This window comes from Osmia lignaria, chromosome 8 (assembly GCF_051020975.1).
Source record: "Osmia lignaria lignaria isolate PbOS001 chromosome 8, iyOsmLign1, whole genome shotgun sequence".
NCBI classification, from domain to species: domain Eukaryota; kingdom Metazoa; phylum Arthropoda; class Insecta; order Hymenoptera; family Megachilidae; genus Osmia; species Osmia lignaria.
The window spans coordinates 12094767-12113243 of NC_135039.1; the positions used below are offsets into that span (position 1 = coordinate 12094767).

The 18477-nt window shown below is 35.8% G+C and overlaps 4 protein-coding genes, 1 long non-coding RNA gene and 2 other non-coding genes across 8 annotated transcripts; 4 read left to right on the plus strand and 3 right to left on the minus strand.

The window, feature by feature from the left end:
* Nucleotides 1–205: 205 nt before the first annotated feature.
* Nucleotides 206–3952, minus strand: LOC117606657 (interferon-related developmental regulator 1). The gene is made up of 6 exons (XM_076689517.1): nucleotides 3692–3952; nucleotides 2020–2495; nucleotides 1704–1957; nucleotides 956–1199; nucleotides 476–691; nucleotides 206–407 (listed from the first exon to the last, which is right to left on the minus strand). The coding sequence occupies exons 1-6, from the start codon at nucleotides 3723–3725 to the stop codon at nucleotides 321–323; spliced, it is 1311 nt and encodes a 436-aa protein (XP_076545632.1). The 5' UTR covers nucleotides 3726–3952; the 3' UTR covers nucleotides 206–320.
* A 1244-nt stretch (nucleotides 3953–5196) lies between these two features.
* LOC143305508 (27 kDa hemolymph protein-like) lies at nucleotides 5197–8782 on the minus strand. Of its 2 annotated transcripts, none has more exons than XM_076689518.1 (4): nucleotides 8398–8782; nucleotides 5912–6412; nucleotides 5667–5835; nucleotides 5197–5593 (listed from the first exon to the last, which is right to left on the minus strand). In XM_076689518.1, the coding sequence occupies exons 1-4, from the start codon at nucleotides 8438–8440 to the stop codon at nucleotides 5383–5385; spliced, it is 924 nt and encodes a 307-aa protein (XP_076545633.1). In that variant the 5' UTR covers nucleotides 8441–8782; the 3' UTR covers nucleotides 5197–5382. The 2 variants fall into 2 exon arrangements, with proteins under 2 accessions (XP_076545633.1, XP_076545634.1); XM_076689519.1 differs by lacking the exon at nucleotides 8398–8782 and adding an exon at nucleotides 8192–8331.
* LOC117606662 (uncharacterized) lies at nucleotides 5722–7032 on the plus strand. Its single transcript, XR_004582012.2, has 2 exons — nucleotides 5722–5855; nucleotides 6557–7032. It is a non-coding gene; the product is annotated as an uncharacterized LOC117606662 (long non-coding RNA).
* Nucleotides 8783–9152: 370 nt separating the features above from the next.
* Nucleotides 9153–9224, plus strand: TRNAD-GUC (transfer RNA aspartic acid (anticodon GUC)). The gene has a single exon. It is a non-coding gene; the product is annotated as a tRNA-Asp (tRNA).
* A 794-nt stretch (nucleotides 9225–10018) lies between these two features.
* TRNAG-GCC (transfer RNA glycine (anticodon GCC)) lies at nucleotides 10019–10089 on the plus strand. Its single transcript has one exon. It is a non-coding gene; the product is annotated as a tRNA-Gly (tRNA).
* Nucleotides 10090–11395: 1306 nt separating this feature from the next.
* Nucleotides 11396–13556, minus strand: LOC117606655 (calcyphosin-like protein). Its single transcript, XM_034329389.2, has 5 exons — nucleotides 13392–13556; nucleotides 12403–12559; nucleotides 12149–12326; nucleotides 11876–12085; nucleotides 11396–11810 (listed from the first exon to the last, which is right to left on the minus strand). The coding sequence occupies exons 2-5, from the start codon at nucleotides 12555–12557 to the stop codon at nucleotides 11709–11711; spliced, it is 645 nt and encodes a 214-aa protein (XP_034185280.1). The 5' UTR covers nucleotides 12558–12559; nucleotides 13392–13556; the 3' UTR covers nucleotides 11396–11708.
* Nucleotides 13557–14624: 1068 nt separating this feature from the next.
* On the plus strand, nucleotides 14625–18018 carry Gp93 (heat shock protein 90 Gp93). Its single transcript, XM_034329365.2, has 4 exons — nucleotides 14625–14784; nucleotides 14864–14950; nucleotides 15180–15786; nucleotides 16129–18018. Exons 1-4 carry the CDS (start codon nucleotides 14739–14741, stop codon nucleotides 17789–17791), a joined length of 2403 nt encoding a protein of 800 aa, XP_034185256.1. The 5' UTR covers nucleotides 14625–14738; the 3' UTR covers nucleotides 17792–18018.
* Nucleotides 18019–18477: the final 459 nt, after the last annotated feature.

Below are 18477 nucleotides of genomic sequence, written 5' to 3' on the forward strand. Positions count from 1 at the left end.
TTATCGTATATACATATTTTTTTAGTTGAGTATATACAAAACGTAAGTGGTATTAACTAACATTATACAACAATAATGGTTTTCGGCTAATTAGGATAGAGTTAGAAAAATTTCAACTAACAAATGAAATCAAATTTGACTATAATTTCTCGTTCATGTTCATTTTCTATTTACAATTTAAGCTAGATCATTTATGGAAAATATATTTAAGTTTCATATTCGAATGGGGTTGTAATAAATAAAAATTTGAATCGAGTTTACATTATTTTAAAAGAAGAAAGACGTCATCATCTAACGTATAAAAGCAGAAAATTGAAGAATTACGGTGCCAAGGCTGCTGATCGTTTATCTCTGTTTTTATTACGTTGAATAGTACGGGCTTTAAACGCGGCTGCGTTCATTAAAGTCTATAAAAGAAAAGGATAATTAGCCTCGCATTAATAACGATTGTAAATTTTTTTTATAAACAACTTACTCTTTCCAATTTGCTTGTTTTCTGATTTAATGGTAACGGCACGACTTTGTTACCAAGGTGGAAAATTTCGCGGAGAAGTTGATTCACGGCCAGATGAATATTTATACCAGGACCCAGTAGTCTGCAGCATGCATTGTATTGAATTCGTGTGCACCATCCTTCCAAATAGAGAACTTCTTGGCCGAATTTCACGTGCATCTCCGGTACAGTATCCTCCTAATATTATAAATTAGCGATCAGTTATATAATTATTGGGCCGGCCCTGGGCGTAGACAGATTAAGCAGTCCCCTAGGGCCCCCAAGGTCCAGGGACCCCATAAGACCAAATCTAAATTAGGTACACAAGCTTTAATGTTAATTTTATAAATTTTATTTGAGGTACTTTTTTTTATGTCATATATCTAAAGGGGCCCCCGAAATCTCAGAGCCGGTCCTGTATAAATTCAAAACAATTTCAATATCGTCATTACGAAAACTTACCTCTATGTAACGAAGTATATCTCTGAAATTGGCTCTCTGTTGCTTACGATCTTTCTTTGCTCTGTACTTATTAGAATCTGTAGCCAGTTCTTTTAATACCTCAGTCAAGTCCAATGCCCAGTCTTGCTCATAATCTGAAGAGAAATCTCGACCGAGTTCGAATATAACAGCCAGAGCTTCTCCAGCCGACAATCTTATATCCAAATGCGGTGATTCTAATAATTCTGACAATTTATTCAGGGACCTAAAATAATCATTATTTTATATTACTCGTCGCGTATATGTGTATGTATTAGGGATGTGCGGATATCCAATATTACCGGCTCGGGCGGACTCGGAAAAAATCGGGCGGGCTCGGGCGGCCGTCCAATACTCGCGCGAAGTCGGATAGCCCGTCTATTTCGGGCGCGTTCGGGTGCAGTCGGACAGACTCGGACGAGCTCCCGCGGCCCGTGACCCAACTCTCATGTACTTGTAAATACTTGCAATTCGTTACAAGTATTATTTTTCCACAATAATAAAAATTATCTTACTTCAAAATTCTATATAAAATCAATTTTGCGCATGCGTATTGCAAGTATTAACAAGTACACGAGAGTTGGGCCGCGGACCGCGGCCCGCGGGAGCTCGTCCGACTCTGCCCGACTGTATCCGACCGAACCCGAAGTAGCCTGCCCGATGTTTTCCGAACCGACCCGACTAGTCGGGCCGCGCATCACTAGTACGTGTGCTAAGAAATAATACTCACGGCATGTAACTATTTGTTTTATTACTTGTAAGCAAATTATAGATATCAGCTGGTGCCATGACTGTTAAAAGAAGAGTCCAGGATGATATAGCTGCCGCGTGTAATGCTGCCACTTCTGTTGTAATATTTGCAAGAGCACCATTTCCTTTTAAGTAAGAACCAGAAAAAATATTTGATAATAACTGAACGATCTCGATGGTGTCCGCCGCATCGTTTCCTGACAGAAATTGATTCATGCTCAGAGCCCAGCAACACTGCGAACACATGATTAATTATTAATGTAATGAATTTAACCGTCGCTTAATTCTATCTTTACCTCTGCTCGAGCTTGAGTCGAGGCTGTTGGGTCGCTCGCAATGAAGGTCAGGATACTTTTCAAATCACGGCATACCGTCTCGGCACTCTCGAAGGCTCCCAGTTGAACGCAGAGCAAAGTGCTCAATCTAGCGGCTGTCGACTGTTCCTCGCTACGTCCCTTCTTCAATCCCCGTTCTATGGAATCTGTGATAGTCATTTTTCTATCCTCCACGAAATCCGGGACGTATTTAATGGCAAAGATCTTCTCAATTCCATTGAAGCAAATAGTTCTCCCTTTTGCGCTCTTCTGGGTTAAACCGTCTATAGCTTCCTTCAATTTCTCTTCGAAGGCCTCTTGCTGGGAAATTTCATCTACCTCGTTGTCGTTCACGTCGTCTAACATGCTGCGATTATCAGACTGGCTACTGGTCACACTGCATGCATCATTAACAGAGTCCTCGTCGGATGTTAATTCAGCTCTTTTTCCACCATGACCTACGAACATGTATTTCCCTTATTATTGTTATATTCGAATACAAATAGAGTCTAATTTAATTACTGCCTGTCAACCAGTAGCTTACAAATCTAATTTACAAAGGTAATTAAAAGGAAAAGTAACAGCTGTTAGGAGCGAATCTTGTGTTACATAATGCAAAGCCTTAACAGCTGTTACAACATTTCCTGTAATCGCATTATAAGTGTAAAATAGTTATAATTCATGAAAAATGTGTGAAACAGCAGAACTGTAATATTTTTATCTATAAAAATCAGACCACTCCCCTGTCATGTTTTATGATACGCATGGGTGCACATTTGATCTCATTAATATTCAAAATGCTAAAACTGCATACGCCAAATTAAGCAAACATTTTCAATTGATTATATTAATAAAATGCAATTTATAGACAAATCTTCCATAAATTGTATTCTTTGAAAGTAGAATTTTAACTTTATTGTTGCTTCAAATAAAACGTAAAATCAACATTTACAATAATTATAACAAAATTGTTGGGATATTTGAGTGACAATAATTATATAAATATCTAACCTAATATTGCAAAAGTTAATCTAAATTTAGTAAAAAACGATTACGGAAAAGCATAGTCATCCTAGTGGAAAGTACTATTTTCGTAAGCTTACGAAACGCAATAACGAAAATGCACGAAATAGATTTTTCTTGATCTGATCTGGGAAATTCGATCCTAGAATTGAACGTATTTTTACGATATACCTCCGTACATATCTCGAGGCAAATGATAATTTGCTTTCCTTTTATTAACGAATATTGTATTTTCTGGATGCATTTCGCTAACCCATCTCCATGTGCGAAAAGCATGAAAGTCACATGGAGATGAATAGTGGTGGTATGACGTTAGCTTATTTTACGATACTGCCAGAATTTCGTAGATCGATACAGTGTTCAGTACGTCAGAGAATTAGGAAACCATGAATAAAACGGTAATGAAAATTAAATGCGATTATTGTAACGCAGCCGTGACGTAAAATAAAATAAACAAGATTTATATGCACGATGAGTCATTCGAGGGGAATGCTGATAATTTAGCGAGGATCGATCAACGCATTCCGAACCAGGATGATCTGTTGAAGCGATAGAAAAAAATATTAAAAATGTTAGATTCGATAAATAATGATTAATATTAAGGAAGATAAGAATTTAAAGTAGATTTTACCGGATTTTCCTCTTCTCTTTCCTTTGCCTGGCATCGTTCTTCACTTTCCTTATTGCACAATTGATACTAAGAAAAATACTTGATCAAGAGGGTAAATGTCTTGCACTATTAATTTTCTTTCGTATACTGAACACACTGCATGAATTTTTAATAAGAATTTGATAAAAACTCATTAACATGTTGCGAACTGTTCAAAACATACACGTCGAGACAGCCTACGATGGGCTTTCTCAAGTGCACTGTCTTCTACGATCAGCGAACCTACCCGAACATCAGCGAAACTACCCGAAGCGTCGATTGCGCATGCGCGACATTTTTATGTACAATATCAATCAAAAGCACTGACCTTGGAGTCCAAGTTTAACAGCAGCAAATATCATAAATCTAATTATTTAATAAAAGCGTTAAATTAATTAACATAATCGTCTGACAAAGGCTTTAGAATATTTATTTGCTGCGGTTAAACTTAAACTCCAAGGTCAGTGATTTTTTACTAGATGAACGGATACTATGATTGATACTATACCGTGTTGACCAATGAGCTTTCAGCATTTTCGATCTAGTGGAAAGCAAGTGCACGTATACCAGAGTCCATAACTGCGAAAAGACCAGTTTTCGTTCTTCACGCATCTCTAGTACGCATCTTCGCCCTGATTGGCGATATTCCCAAACGAAGTGGAAAGCGATTAGTAGAGAGCTCGCTGCGTTCCCCCACCATCTTCCAACCTGCGCGTCACAGTTATGGACTCTGGTGAACTGCGGTATACATACATATGTGAATTTGTAAAAATTGTATACGCGCCTTAATAAATGGCGCGGTTAATGTAAAGTTAGAATAATTTTAAATCGACAGAAGTACAGTGTTTTAATGTTCAGTAAGTATGTTTAATGATCCAAATATTAATATTTATTAATATAGAATGCAGTAGAGTCTGAAGAACCATTTTAAATTATATTTATAGCAGTTATTATGTATATTTTGTTTTATTAAATGGAGAAATTAAGATAGGGTTTTCGAGGTTGGATACATTAGGTATAAATAGAAATTTAAATTAGATACACAAATGTTAAAGGAATGAGGCACAATTTTCGTTGCAATTATCTGTTACTTTGTATTTTTTAAATACAGAAACAATATTAAAAAATATAAATATTAAACTTTTAAGTTTCTTCTTCACAATGTAAAGTTATATATAATGGGTCAATGAATTTCCCTACTGTATGTTTTCAATGTAATGAATTAAAGGTGAATGATGAATACAACTGTAAGTTGTATTATTACATATAATTAATAATATTTATATTACAAATTTGTATCAATTGTTTTGCTATAGTACAAAATTTAATACGCATATACCAAGTGTAGCAAAATTGAAGAAAATTGTAGATTCTGCTACAATCATAATTTACAAATTACTTTAGCTTACATATTCAGACAGACATTCATAAATGTCAGTATTCTGAAGCACCTGAATCGATGGACGATAATAATTGTATTTAAGTGAATTGATAAAAACAAGAATTTCTTTACAACTTCCATATATTAATTTACTTTCTATAGAAATTTTGTGAATACCTAAATGACTGTTTTGTCAAATACGATACCACATAATATATTTTGTTCCAACATAATGCAATTTATGTTTCAGAGTTGGCCTTCATAGAATATACAAAACTTATTCCAATTTATTTTATGCTAAACTTAATAATAAAGATACTATAGTCGTTATTACCAGCAAACTAACTGTAGAGGTTGAAGCGGCACTTTTATCTAATATTATATTTCGGCACGGAGTTTCTTTTAAGATAAATCTGAATATAGAATCTACAACGTTTGCAGGTGTTGGATCCGAACACTTTTCCAATTCTTTCACCACGCAGTCCTGAAGGCTGGAGATATCGCTGCGCAATAAGGTATGTTTTTATTTCTTGTATCTTATTAATGTATTCTGAACAGATATATAAATTTACTTACTTGCATTCTTTGTTTCCCAGAATTAAGGATGGGAGATTGTCCAATCCAGGCGCAGATCCATTGTTAAAATCAAGGGGAGGTGCGTAACTACCAAATGTTGTATTAAGACAGTTTTGAATTGCTTGTTGCTTTGATTGTAAACATTCTGGTCCATTAGCAGATATGAAAACTGTAAAACAAAATTTGAATGTAAGTACTGCTTGAAAGTAGCTACTCTTATAACGTTTTCATACAGAAATACATACGAGCAATACGATCTCCTTCTTTGTAGCATACAAAATTTAAGAGGGAATCGGTAATATTTTGAACGATCTTTTTATTTTCTCGTTCAGCTGGTTCCAAACAAGGCTCTATAGCTGTGGTAAAGTCGCTGATACATTTTTTAAGAACAGGGGTTTTCTGGCAGTATTTTTTGAAAACCATGTCCAAATTTCCAACAGGCTTGTTTATTTCCATTTCATGCTCTAACTCTGTAATATTAACAAACGATTTAAGGCACTGCTCCAAGCGATCTTTAGCGTTCTGGGCATTGTCGTATGCGTCAGGTCCTCCGTTTTTATCACATTTTTGTTTAAAAACATTCTTCACTTCGTCGATAGCTTGTATCACAGATGAGTTAAGCTGAGTATTCAAATCTGTATTTCCTGATATGTTGAGATTACTAGTATCTACGATATTAGATACTTTATGTAACACCTCCTCAGCTGTGGGCATATTCTCTTGCGAATAGGTGTGTCCAAGAAATCCTGAAACAAAAATTTCATATTATAGTACCGATGATATGACGATTTTTATAAAAAAAACTAGGCATAGTTAATATGTAAAACATTTTTAAAAAGTTACGTTGAAAATAATTTTTTACAAATACATATTTTTTTTTTCTGTTTCAGATACTAGAGTTCTGCCAGTTGTTCAGGTAACTCGATTAAAAATAATTTAATAAGATCTAACTAGATTATAAAAGATCAACAGCTGTGAAGCCTTTGTTTCTTTAAAGGGGCACATACACCTAGAAATTTCAAGATTTTTACATATTCCTGAAATACTTTATTAAATTGATCTGGTAAAAATTACGTAAGTAGGATAAAGCGCATTATGCAAGTATGCAACGGTATGCAGGGTATTTTTTAAAAATCGTATTTGAATGCCATTGCCAAACTAAATGGAAAAAAACATTTAAAAAAACAATGTTTCCAACACTCCAGCCATTCATTCAGAAACAGCTGTGGCTCCTGAATAATGGAAAAATACCAAACCGGTTACAGTTTGAATATTTAGTACTTTTTTGTAAAAATGTTTATAAAAGTTATACGTAATACATGTACTTTTAAGTAAATGTATTTTATTTTTTTGAAAAAAAAAAAAATCATTAAGATTAACTTTTTGTTAGTCTTTCTAGGTGTATGTACATGCTTCCTGAAAATTTAAGTAGTTTTATTGTATAGTCATGGACTTGTTTTAATTATGATTTTTTAATTAACACATCATCTATGAACTTTACATTGATGCAGCAAGTTGTTATAGCAAATCATCGTTTTGCTTACATGTTTTTCTAGAAAAATTGATTAAGAAAATATTTAAGTTCTACCCCCCTTTATTTCTCTTTTGTTTCATGGATAAACATAAAGATGTCCTAAATAATTTTACATTTTACATTTTCAATAAAATTTTAAATAAATGAAATAAATTATATATTTTTTGCATTTAAATTTTACATTTTATAAAAGAATTTAGAATAAAATTTTACATTTTTCTGTAATTGTTTATATATTTTCTAACAATAAGGGAAAAAAAATGAAGTGTATTTGAGACATACATCATGGGGTACAAAGTGCAGAAGTTGAATCACTGTGCATTTGTCACGTGTATCGTAACGATAAGCGTTTTACCCGGTACAAAGAAAAAGGGAACAGACAATAGACTGTTTTTCCTTTACTGTATTAATCGATTATGACAATAATTACTCTAATTATATGAATAATTTACTCGTTAAATATCCTTCGTAGGATTGATGAGCATTTTAAACATGTTTAAATTTGATCGAGAATACTTCGATACCTCATTGTTCAACTAACTATCGAAACGATACCTTCTTATCGATTGTTAGCTCAAGATTATTGCTAGTATTTCTTGATCGCATACAGGGCCGGCCCTGGGCCTAGGTAGAATAGGCGGTCGCCTAGGGCCCCTATAAGACGATTTTCGTCCAAAAATGCAAGAAGAGTAATGTTTACTTGAATATTAATTAATTATACAAGCTTTAATGTTTAAAATTAAAATTTTTTACAAATAAAAACTTTAGGATTATCTAAAAATTTAGATAATTTTATTTGAGGTAATTTTTTTTATGTCGTATATCAGGGGCCGTCTCGGACCTCCGAAATCTCAGGGCCGGCCCTGATCGCATATCGAACTCGATCGATGTTACTATCGCATGAAATGTTGCACAACACGATTGCAAATCGTATTTTATAGTAAAAAACATAAAAACTTCTAATAGTTGGAAACACTTTTTGACATCTAACCTCTTTATAGTCGATAAATAACATTGGAACGTACAATTTCCAATATCTCGGAGCATAATTTTTGCACATCTAATCATTATGGATTCCCACACGTTTTCATTTTCATTTTAACACGATATTGCGTGTCAGCATTATTAATCCTGTCAACGAAGAGGAAAAATAACCAAGTAACCAGTTCATTTATTCGAACTAGGCCCTGAACTTACCAAAAAGGAACACCGCGGCCGTGAGTGTCGAGTACTTGGTCATTTTTCTTTTTCCAAGGACACACGTTTAAGTAGAAAATAACGTAAATTTATTTTCTTTTAATGTTACAGCACCGTCGATGAATTTCTTCGTAAAAAAACACACACACACACGTACACGACGGAGATGAGATGAGAATGCAACGTTTTAACTACTCATTACGTGCACTCTTATGATTTTTACGCATCCAACCTCGCTGTTTATCATGAGAAGGGTGCACCGATGCGTCAGCGTTGCTCGGAAAAATATTGAAAGGAAGTGGGACAAAACTGGAGCGAGAAACGGAGGATAGAAGTACACCACGACCGTACAAACGATACTCCGATAGTGAACCACGGAGCGCGTGCGCTTCGCTTTTATATACCCGTTCCGCTCCACCTCTCTGTCATTCTTATAATTTAATTTTATTCAGATTATGTTAAAATTTATATGTAGATTATATTATTTTATCAGTTTTCAGATACATGGATATATTGTTGAGGAAAAAAGCTATTTTTCATTCTTCAATAATATACATATATGTATACATATACGTAAGTATTTTGTGTACTGATATATTTGGAGCTTTGGAAAATTTCTGACCATAAAAGGCAGAGAAAAATTTTGCACGTACAAAACGTTGAGTATCATTAGAGTAAGAGTATTTTATAATTTTAAATAATTAAAGGTAAGCAATAAGCATTTGAAGATTACTTAAAAAATATATTAACAAGATTCCTCGGTAGTATAGTGGTCAGTATCCCCGCCTGTCACGCGGGAGACCGGGGTTCGATTCCCCGCCGGGGAGGAATTCTTTTTTCTTTTTCTAATCCATTTTCTTATTCACTCCAGCTCACGGGACTTGGGTCTGGGTAATAAATTACGGCTGACCCTAGGCCCTTCACTCCTAATAATGAAGGGTGCTATCCTGCCGCTTGCTACTGTGTTTTCCTTTACTGTCTAAACTGCATACGGAACCCTGCAGTGAATTCATACGCAGTTAGCAAGCGATCACTGGGAAGAATACAACAGGCAAGTGATACGAACAAGGAAAGTCATTAAGGATTCATTTATTAATATTTGGCATTTTAAGCAATTTTTTTCCTCTGAGACTTATAGGAAAAAAGTTGCTTTTTTCCTATAAGTCTCAGAGGAAAAAAATTGCTTTAAAAGGCGAATTTTGTTAATGATGATCTAAGGCTTAGAAGAAAAAAGTTGCTTCATATTTCATTGTTTTTGGCACCACGTCTGCCACGCGGGTGACCGAAATCAGATTCCCCGCCGGGGAGATCATAATTGTTTTCTTTTTTTTTATGCTTGTTAAGTACTTTCATTGATAGTTTTATTATGTACTTTGATTTGTGAAGGGCTATGGACAGCTTTTTCTTTTGTAACCCAGCCACGTGCTTCAATTGCTGTCAGGTAGAGAACTTTTATTACTCCTATACCTGCGAGTTCGGGTATCATGTTTTCAGAGGCAGTACAGGAAACAAAATGACAAAGGTATGATTTTATAGGTTCCTTGTGTACATCAAAGGATTTCATTAGTTAAGTAGGTCATATTAACCCGTTATTTATATGTTGTAGAAAATTGTTAAACAAGCATCGGTGGTTCAGTGGTAGAATGCTCGCCTGCCACGCGGGCGGCCCGGGTTCGATTCCCGGCCGATGCAAAACTATCTTTTGGCAACTTCCATAATCACTGTATTAATCAATATTCAAAGCGTATATACATATTTTATTAGAGCACTTTACCTACCAGAGCAATCTACCACGCAAAACTGAGTAATCTGAGTACTTTGCGTGTCACAGTAATTGAGCGTTTATTATCCACAGCAAACAAATTATGTCGATATTATTATTATGAATTGATAAATTCCTGCAGTCTAAAGGTATTTAAATAAATGATAACATTCAGTTTGTATTAGTTTTAATAGTTTAACATCATAAGAAGTTACATAGAAGTACATTATTCAAAGTGTTACGAATTAAATAATTACACGATTACAGTGCAAAAAATCACATTGTAGGAATGACATATTCGTAACCGATACTGTCGAGGAAATTATAGTGCGATTTTTTGTATTTCGTTTCCATATGTGTATTATACACACGCATATTATCTTACAGTATGAATACATGTTAGTTTACTGTATTGGACCCTGTAACCAACTTCTGTCCTTGTATGCTATGCACACATTTCACACGTCCGTATGTATATGCTTAAGTAAACAGGATGGCGCAGTGACTCTCAAATATCTATCTTCTTGCAGGTAAAGAATTCAAATCCACTCATACAGATACCCACTGCGATGCATTTTACTTTTTTTAAACGTAATAATAACTTGATTTATTTACAGATAGTAAGCAGTTTTAATAGCGACTGAGGATCGACTTGAAAAAACGTTACTGATGTTTCAGTGCAGCAGCTAGTCAGTTTTAAAGTAATCGTATGTTAACCCTTAACATACCAATATGTGATTTGAGGATAGTGATTTTTGGTGATTCTGTCGTAATTATATCAACAAATTTATTCTTCATTTTTATATGTGTCCCAGATCCGTTTAAGATAAATATTACATAATTGGTGCTATAAAACGTTCGCTCAAAAATATAAAAAACAACAAAACACACTTGGGGCTCCGGCAGAAGCCTGGTTGGTATACTGCATTACATATTTGGATTGATTTATTTCTTGTTGAATGCATTGGCATTTATGGCATGATAATGTGGTGAGCGCGGGCCCGCCCATTTATGACCAGGCGGTTCCCTTGACTTAGAAATAAAAGGGAGCTGCTGTCTTTAAGCCCTAAATCGCGTTCGCCGCGGTCAACAATGCTTATTCAACTTAAATATATTTTTCCACATCCAAAGAACCTAATTTCAGTAACCTTCCACACTAAAATGTTGAGAAATTTAAAAAATACCATGGGGTTCTCGTTAAACTTGTTAAAAAATTAAAAATATTCACTATACATAATTCTTAACATCATATTTTTATTTTATAGGCTCGGTATGTTAAGGGTTAAATAAGAAGTTTATGCTGGATCGTAGTATGTATTTTTAGTATGAATTTTTCAGCAGGCGGTACTACGTAACTGCGTGGACAACTGTCTGGCGTTATAACCGACCTTCGAGAAACCACGATGAATTGTTTAAACGTTGACATTAACCGTGAAAGCTTGGCATCCGTCCCAGAAACACGATCAGAGATTAACAGCAATAGCCATATGGGAAATACAGTGGAACGAACTGGCCGAACGATAACTTATCTTAGAACCGTGCGCTGCGTTTAGAGCTTGTACGCATTTCGCATCATCAAGTCAAAATATGCGTCGTGATCGATGCTGGCGCTGATTGCACTGTAATAATTCATGAACTCCTCCTCTGTCACCTGTTATAAACATTGGACACATTGAAGAATTTTTGAAAATAGAAGATAACACCAGTTGATCTTACAGTGCCATCTGTGGTGTCGTTCTGCTCAAAGTTCGCCAGAAATTTGTTCAAAATGCTCTCCTCGCTCTCCTCCCCGCTCATGTACCTTGGATGGGACTTAACATTGTAAACACCTCTTAGATCATCGGTCGTGATCACTCCGTCTCCAGTCTTGTCAAGTTTCTTGAACGCTTGATCCACGACGTTCTTACGGCTTTGAGACATGGGAGGCTGGACAGAAATTGATTTTTTTTAAAAATGAAAAATATTCACTGACCATGAACGTTCACCTACTCGTATGGCAACGATGAACTCGTCGACGCTGACGCTTCCGTCGTTGTCCGTGTCGAATCTGTTGAATATCTCCTGTATCTCCTCCTCTGATATCTCCAGGCCAGTCTCGCGCATACCCAGGATGAATTCTTCCAAATTCAATTTCTTGTTACCATCCTCGTCCATGCGACGGAACGCTCTGCGAGATCATGGAAAGTTTTCTTGATTTTTTGTTAAAATTTCAGGTGATATCGATGGAAGGATCGTCAACTCACCTACCCAGCCCAATGATGCCGTTGGCACCTCTGGCCAGGCAGAGGAGGCGAAGTTTCTCTATAGAATCCGTGACCGTGTGTATGGCCCGTTGGGCCTTCTTTATCAGCTCAGTCTCGTGTCTCGTCGCCGCGCTTTGTGGCCTGTGCAGGAACATCCCTGGAAAATGAAACCTCGCGCTGATGATTCACCTGGCTCCTATGACTCATGCGTCCAAGAGAGAAGGGATAATGAAACAAGATCAACTGTAATATCCTTTCCCTTTTTTCTTAAATAAGCTGAACGATTCCTAGATTCTATATTTTATTATTTCCAGGTTGCTATCTGTTGCCGTTTGTTTTGGATCAATTTCAAAGGTGAACATCGAATTTTGCAATTTGTTATCTTTATTAGATAAAGGAAGGTAAATAGAAGATTGGGCAAAGGAAAAAGTGGGAGTTGACACCGATATTTCCAGTACCACGATTGTTGTTTTATTTCACTTTTTATGGAAGTGAAAGTTGCTTGCTTTCATTTTATTAATCCAAAGTGATTCAATTCCCACAAAGGTGTGGTAAATGGCTCGACCTTGTTAAACACGCCCGCCTCGTTTAGTCAATTAAATAGCGAGCATAAGAGCCGAGGTAATATAACGCGTCGAAATTGATTTCCGGGGAATTTGAACGGTTATATTCTTGCTGGGTAATGCGAATCGGCGTTGAAACGAAACGATCCGTATCAGCTGTTGGTATACTGAAATTGTTACATTAATCATCCTTCAACTTTACAGTTGGAATGAAACTTACGAATTGATGCTGGCAATGAAATCAACGGACATTGTTAATTAGACACAACGATACCGATTAGCACTGTTTATGAAACCATAGCGACGTTGAATTATTTGAAACGTTTCTTAATTTAGGTAAAGTGAATACTATGAAATTTATTTGTAAAAACATAAGTAACGTGTTATTTTAATTTTTACTTTGTTAATGTTTATAACGAGACTCACCTCAATTTCCAGAAAACGAGATTGAAATCTCGCGCACCGATTTTGTGAAGGAATCTTGAAGCGATAAAAATGAGATGAACATTCGTGGTACTTCTGAAGAGAACCGGAAGGCAAATGACAGTAAAGGATTCCTTTGGCGCATTCTATATAGATCGACACACATTGAATCACACACGTGTATGAAAATAAGGTGTATTCGACGTGTATGATCCGTACGATGGTTTGTAGAACATGTATCCATAACGACCGGCTGGTCACAACATGTGTATCGGCAAAAAAATTCACGCGTGATCAATCGCCAATACCAATTTCCTATCCAATTATTGAATGGATAATTCATACATGCTTACTCGTAACAGTTTTCAAACTGTTACGTGTTACCGCTGCGTGGCGGAGAAAATACCTGCAGGGTGTTTAAATGAATCTATTTTTCAACGTTTTGTTCTGAACTGTAATTTGATGATAGAGAAGTTTTATAGAAACAACATGGTAGTATTTTATTAATCTTTGCTTCCTTGTGCAAATATTTTAATAAAACTTAATGTTAAATTTCTTTTTAGTTACAGCAATAGCGTTTTAACGTTCTCGAAATTAAACCATTTCGCAATTTCTCTGAAATCGTAACAATATCCAGTCTTTGTTTAGATTTATCATATTCAATAGTGTGTAGTAGTGGAATATGTAAAATATATATGAAATAGTTTAATGTATGTACTTACTTTTATATTGTTACTAAACACGAATAGGTATTACAAAGTTGGTTGATCAAATATAGGCTGTTTTACCGACTTCAAAGATGTCAAAGGTCGAAGAATTCAAAATAATTTTATCGGTATTCAAGAATTACCGATCTTTGATAACTTACCGACTTTTGATAAATTACCGACCGAGGTAAACCCTATCCACTTATCATCAGTCGGGGATTAACATTTCGTTTTACCGATAATTTTTTAATTGTTATAAAACAAGTTTTAAAAGTATAATATAATTCTTATAATTACAACATTCAGTATAGTACCAAATATGATATAAATACAAAATGTTTATCCAATTTACGTATATATTGTAAATAAAAGGCGGAGAATATTCTAGAACAACATCCATCCGTTCACCAATCAGAATTAGACATTTGGATTAAATCGCAGCCGGCTTATTCCTGATTGGTTGATAACACTTGCGTGGGTTCATCTGATTGGTGGACGCCTGGAGTTTCCTCTTACTATATTATAACGTCGGGGATAGGTTATATGACAGTCTGTGTAAAACAGCGAAGGGAATCGTTGAAAGTGCATTTGAAGATATTTTCGCTTTTTTTCTTTTAATATTCGTGATTATCTCACGAAAACAATGAAGAAGGCGTTAATATTAATATCAATCCTGTTCTTCGTGGCAGGTAAGTTTTAAAATCATGTATTATTTTACCGTACTAATTAATCAAACCGCAAGCATCAATGTTCGTATTTGTTATTTAGGATTTGTTAGAGCGGAGGATGAAGTCGACGAGAATGTTGGAACTGTGGAAAATGATTTAGGAGCCAGTCGCGAAGGATCTCGAACAGGTTAGCTCTTTTCTCAATGTACTTTCACGGTATTCATGATCATCAGTTTCAATGAATTATTAACGCCAGCCTATAGGGACAGCAGACGCGCATATGGCACTTTTATTTGATAAAGATAATTACAGCAGATATCTTAACTATAGAAATGCCAAAAATAACTTTGTTTTCATAAATTGCAATACACCTGTGATACACAATTCTTTATCTACCAAGTAAATATATTTTGCAGACGATGGAGTTGTTCAGAGGGAAGAGGAGGCGATAAAATTGGACGGTTTAAACGTGGCTCAAATAAAAGAACTGAGGGAAAAGGCTGAAAAGTTTATGTTCCAGACAGAAGTCAATCGAATGATGAAACTTATTATAAATTCCCTCTATCGTAACAAAGACATCTTCCTGAGGGAATTGATATCGAATGCTTCTGATGCTTTAGATAAAATTAGATTATTATCTCTCACAGATAAAAATGTTCTAGACACTAACCCAGAATTAGCGATTAGGATAAAGTCCGATAAAGAGAACAAGATACTAAGCATAACTGATTCTGGTATCGGTATGACTAAAAAGGACCTGATCACTAACCTTGGAACCATTGCTAAATCTGGAACTGCAGAATTCTTGGGAAAAATGCAAGAGGCCTCCAATAATCAAGATCTGAATGATATGATCGGTCAGTTTGGAGTAGGTTTCTACTCTGCTTTCTTAGTTTCTAATACTGTAATTGTCACTTCTAAACACAACGACGATAAGCAATACATCTGGCAGTCTGATAGCAATAGTTACAGCATTGTCGAAGACCCAAGGGGTGATACATTAAAGAGAGGGACAACAGTTAGGTAAGCGAAGTGGCATTATATACAGTGAGTAGACACTGTTCAAAATAGAATACCTCGGTTAAAATTGGACTAAATAACTCGAGATTTTTTAAAAAGCTATAAAAATTAATTCACTAAAACATGTATTTTTATCATTTTAAAAAATTACAATTTCTTGAAATCGTGAAGAAAAATAATGAATGGTAATTTTTCAACTTTTTTAAAATGATAAAAATACATGTTTTAGTGAATTAATTTTTATAATTTTTAGTCCAATTTCAACCGAGGTATTCTATTTTGAACAGTGTCTACTCACTGTATACTCTTTTAGGATGAACGAAACTAATTCATTTTCAATTACAGCTTGCACTTGAAGGACGAAGCGTTAGACTTCCTAGAAGAGGATACCATTAGGAACTTAGTGAAGAAGTACTCGCAATTCATCAACTTCCCTATTTATCTCTGGAGCAGCAAAGTCGTCCAGGTCGACGAGGAAGAGGACGAACAGGCGAAGGACGATGAGAGTAAGAAGGATGAACCTTCTACCGAAGATAAAGTAACAGAGGAAGAGGACGATGCGAAAGTGGAGGACGCGGAGGAGGAGAAGAAAACGAAGAAGGTGGAGAAAACGGTTTGGGACTGGGAATTGTTGAACGATTCGAAACCTATATGGACCTTGAAACCGTCCGAGGTTGAGGAGAAGGATTACAACGAATTCTACAAGACACTGACAAAAGATACTCAAGATCCCTTGGCGAAGATTCACTTTATCGCTGAGGGGGAAGTCACCTTTAAATCTCTTCTTTTCATACCCAAAGTTCAACCAAGCGACAGCTTCAACCGTTATGGCACTAAGGCGGACAATATCAAACTCTACGTAAGACGAGTATTCATCACTGATAAATTCACAGACATGATGCCTAATTACTTGTCCTTCATCCGGGGCATCGTCGACAGCGATGATCTGCCATTGAACGTTTCCCGTGAAAATTTGCAACAGCACAAACTGATCAAAGTGATCAAGAAGAAACTGATAAGGAAGGTATTGGACATGATAAAGAAGATTCCCAAGGAGGAATACGAGAAATTCTGGAAGGAATACAGCACTAACATTAAATTAGGCGTGATTGAGGATGCTCAAAACCGAGCCAGGTTATCAAAACTATTATCATTCCAATCTTCCACGCAGAAGGGAATGACGTCGTTGTCAGACTACGTTTCCCGCATGAAACCGAACCAGCAGCACATATACTACATTGCTGGCTCTTCTGAAGAGGAGGTGAAGAAATCCCCATTCGTTGAACGTTTGGACAAGAAGGGTTATGAAGTTCTATATCTGACTGAGGCGGTGGACGAGTACACCATTTCTGCACTTCCTGAATTCGACGGGAAGAAGTTTCAGAATGTAGCGAAGGAAGGATTCACCCTCGACGAGGGGGAGAAGGCTAAGGAAAGGATGGAGCAGTTGAAAAGCACGTTTGAGCCGTTGGTCAAATGGCTGAACGATATTCTGAAAGACCACGTCAGTAAAGCTCTGGTTTCTGAACGCCTTACAGACTCCCCCTGCGCTTTGGTCGCCAGTATGTTTGGCTGGACTGGGAATATGGAGAGATTGGCGATCTCGAACGCCCATCAGAAGAGCGACGACCCTCAAAAGGCTTATTACTTGAACCAGAAGAAGACATTGGAAATTAATCCGAGGCATCCGCTTATCAGAGAATTACTGCGTCGAGTGGAAGTCGACACCGCTGATCAGACGGCGAAGGACATCGCCCTGATGATGTTCAGGACGGCCACTCTTCGGTCTGGGTATATGCTTAGAGAGACGGCCAGCTTCGCGGACAGCGTGGAACAATTGATGAGGAAAACTTTGGGTATTTCCCTAGACGAAGTTCCCGAGGAGGAGGAAGCGCAAGAAGAGGAATCTGCTTCGGCAGAAACAGAAGCAGGATCTGAATCGGAAAAGATAATGGACATGGACGAGAACGAAGAGGGAAAGGATGAAGAGAAACACGATGAATTATAATCAATGATTATGCCGGATAAGACTAATTTTATAGTTGCGAGACTATACAATGTATAGTTGTACACGGTTAATCTATTTTTGTTGTTACAAACAGAAATGAACTCTTGTATAGAAAGGAAAAGGGGTAAATGTACCCTTTGATGTTTCTTTGTAGCATTTCAAGTTTCTTTTTTTTTTTTACTATTGTTGATCAGAATGATACATCAAAGGATGTGATAAATACAATATCACTCATAGTGGCCGTTCGTCTAGTGAAAAAACACTGACTTTGAAGTCCAAGTAAATATCATAAATTTAATTATTTAATAAAAGCGTTAAAATAATTAATATAATCGTCTGATAAAAGGTTTAGAATATTCAATAATTTATTTGAAATTAAAAAATACACTAGACGAAAAGATTGATATTGTACACAAATACAAATGAAATTACTCATCGTAATGTATATCATAGTAGTCTCATAAGTTACGTTTTGGTAAAGAGTTATTATAATTTATTTTTATTTGATCTTCCACACTTTTATATGATCAAGAAAAGCGTAATGTCGACTGAACATAATAACTACAGTATGTTTGTGATGTGAATGAATGTATTTGTATAAAGAATATTAAAAAGATTATTGAAGTAATATAAATGATTTTATATTCAACTACGAAGATGTCTTCATCGCGATAATTTAAATTTAT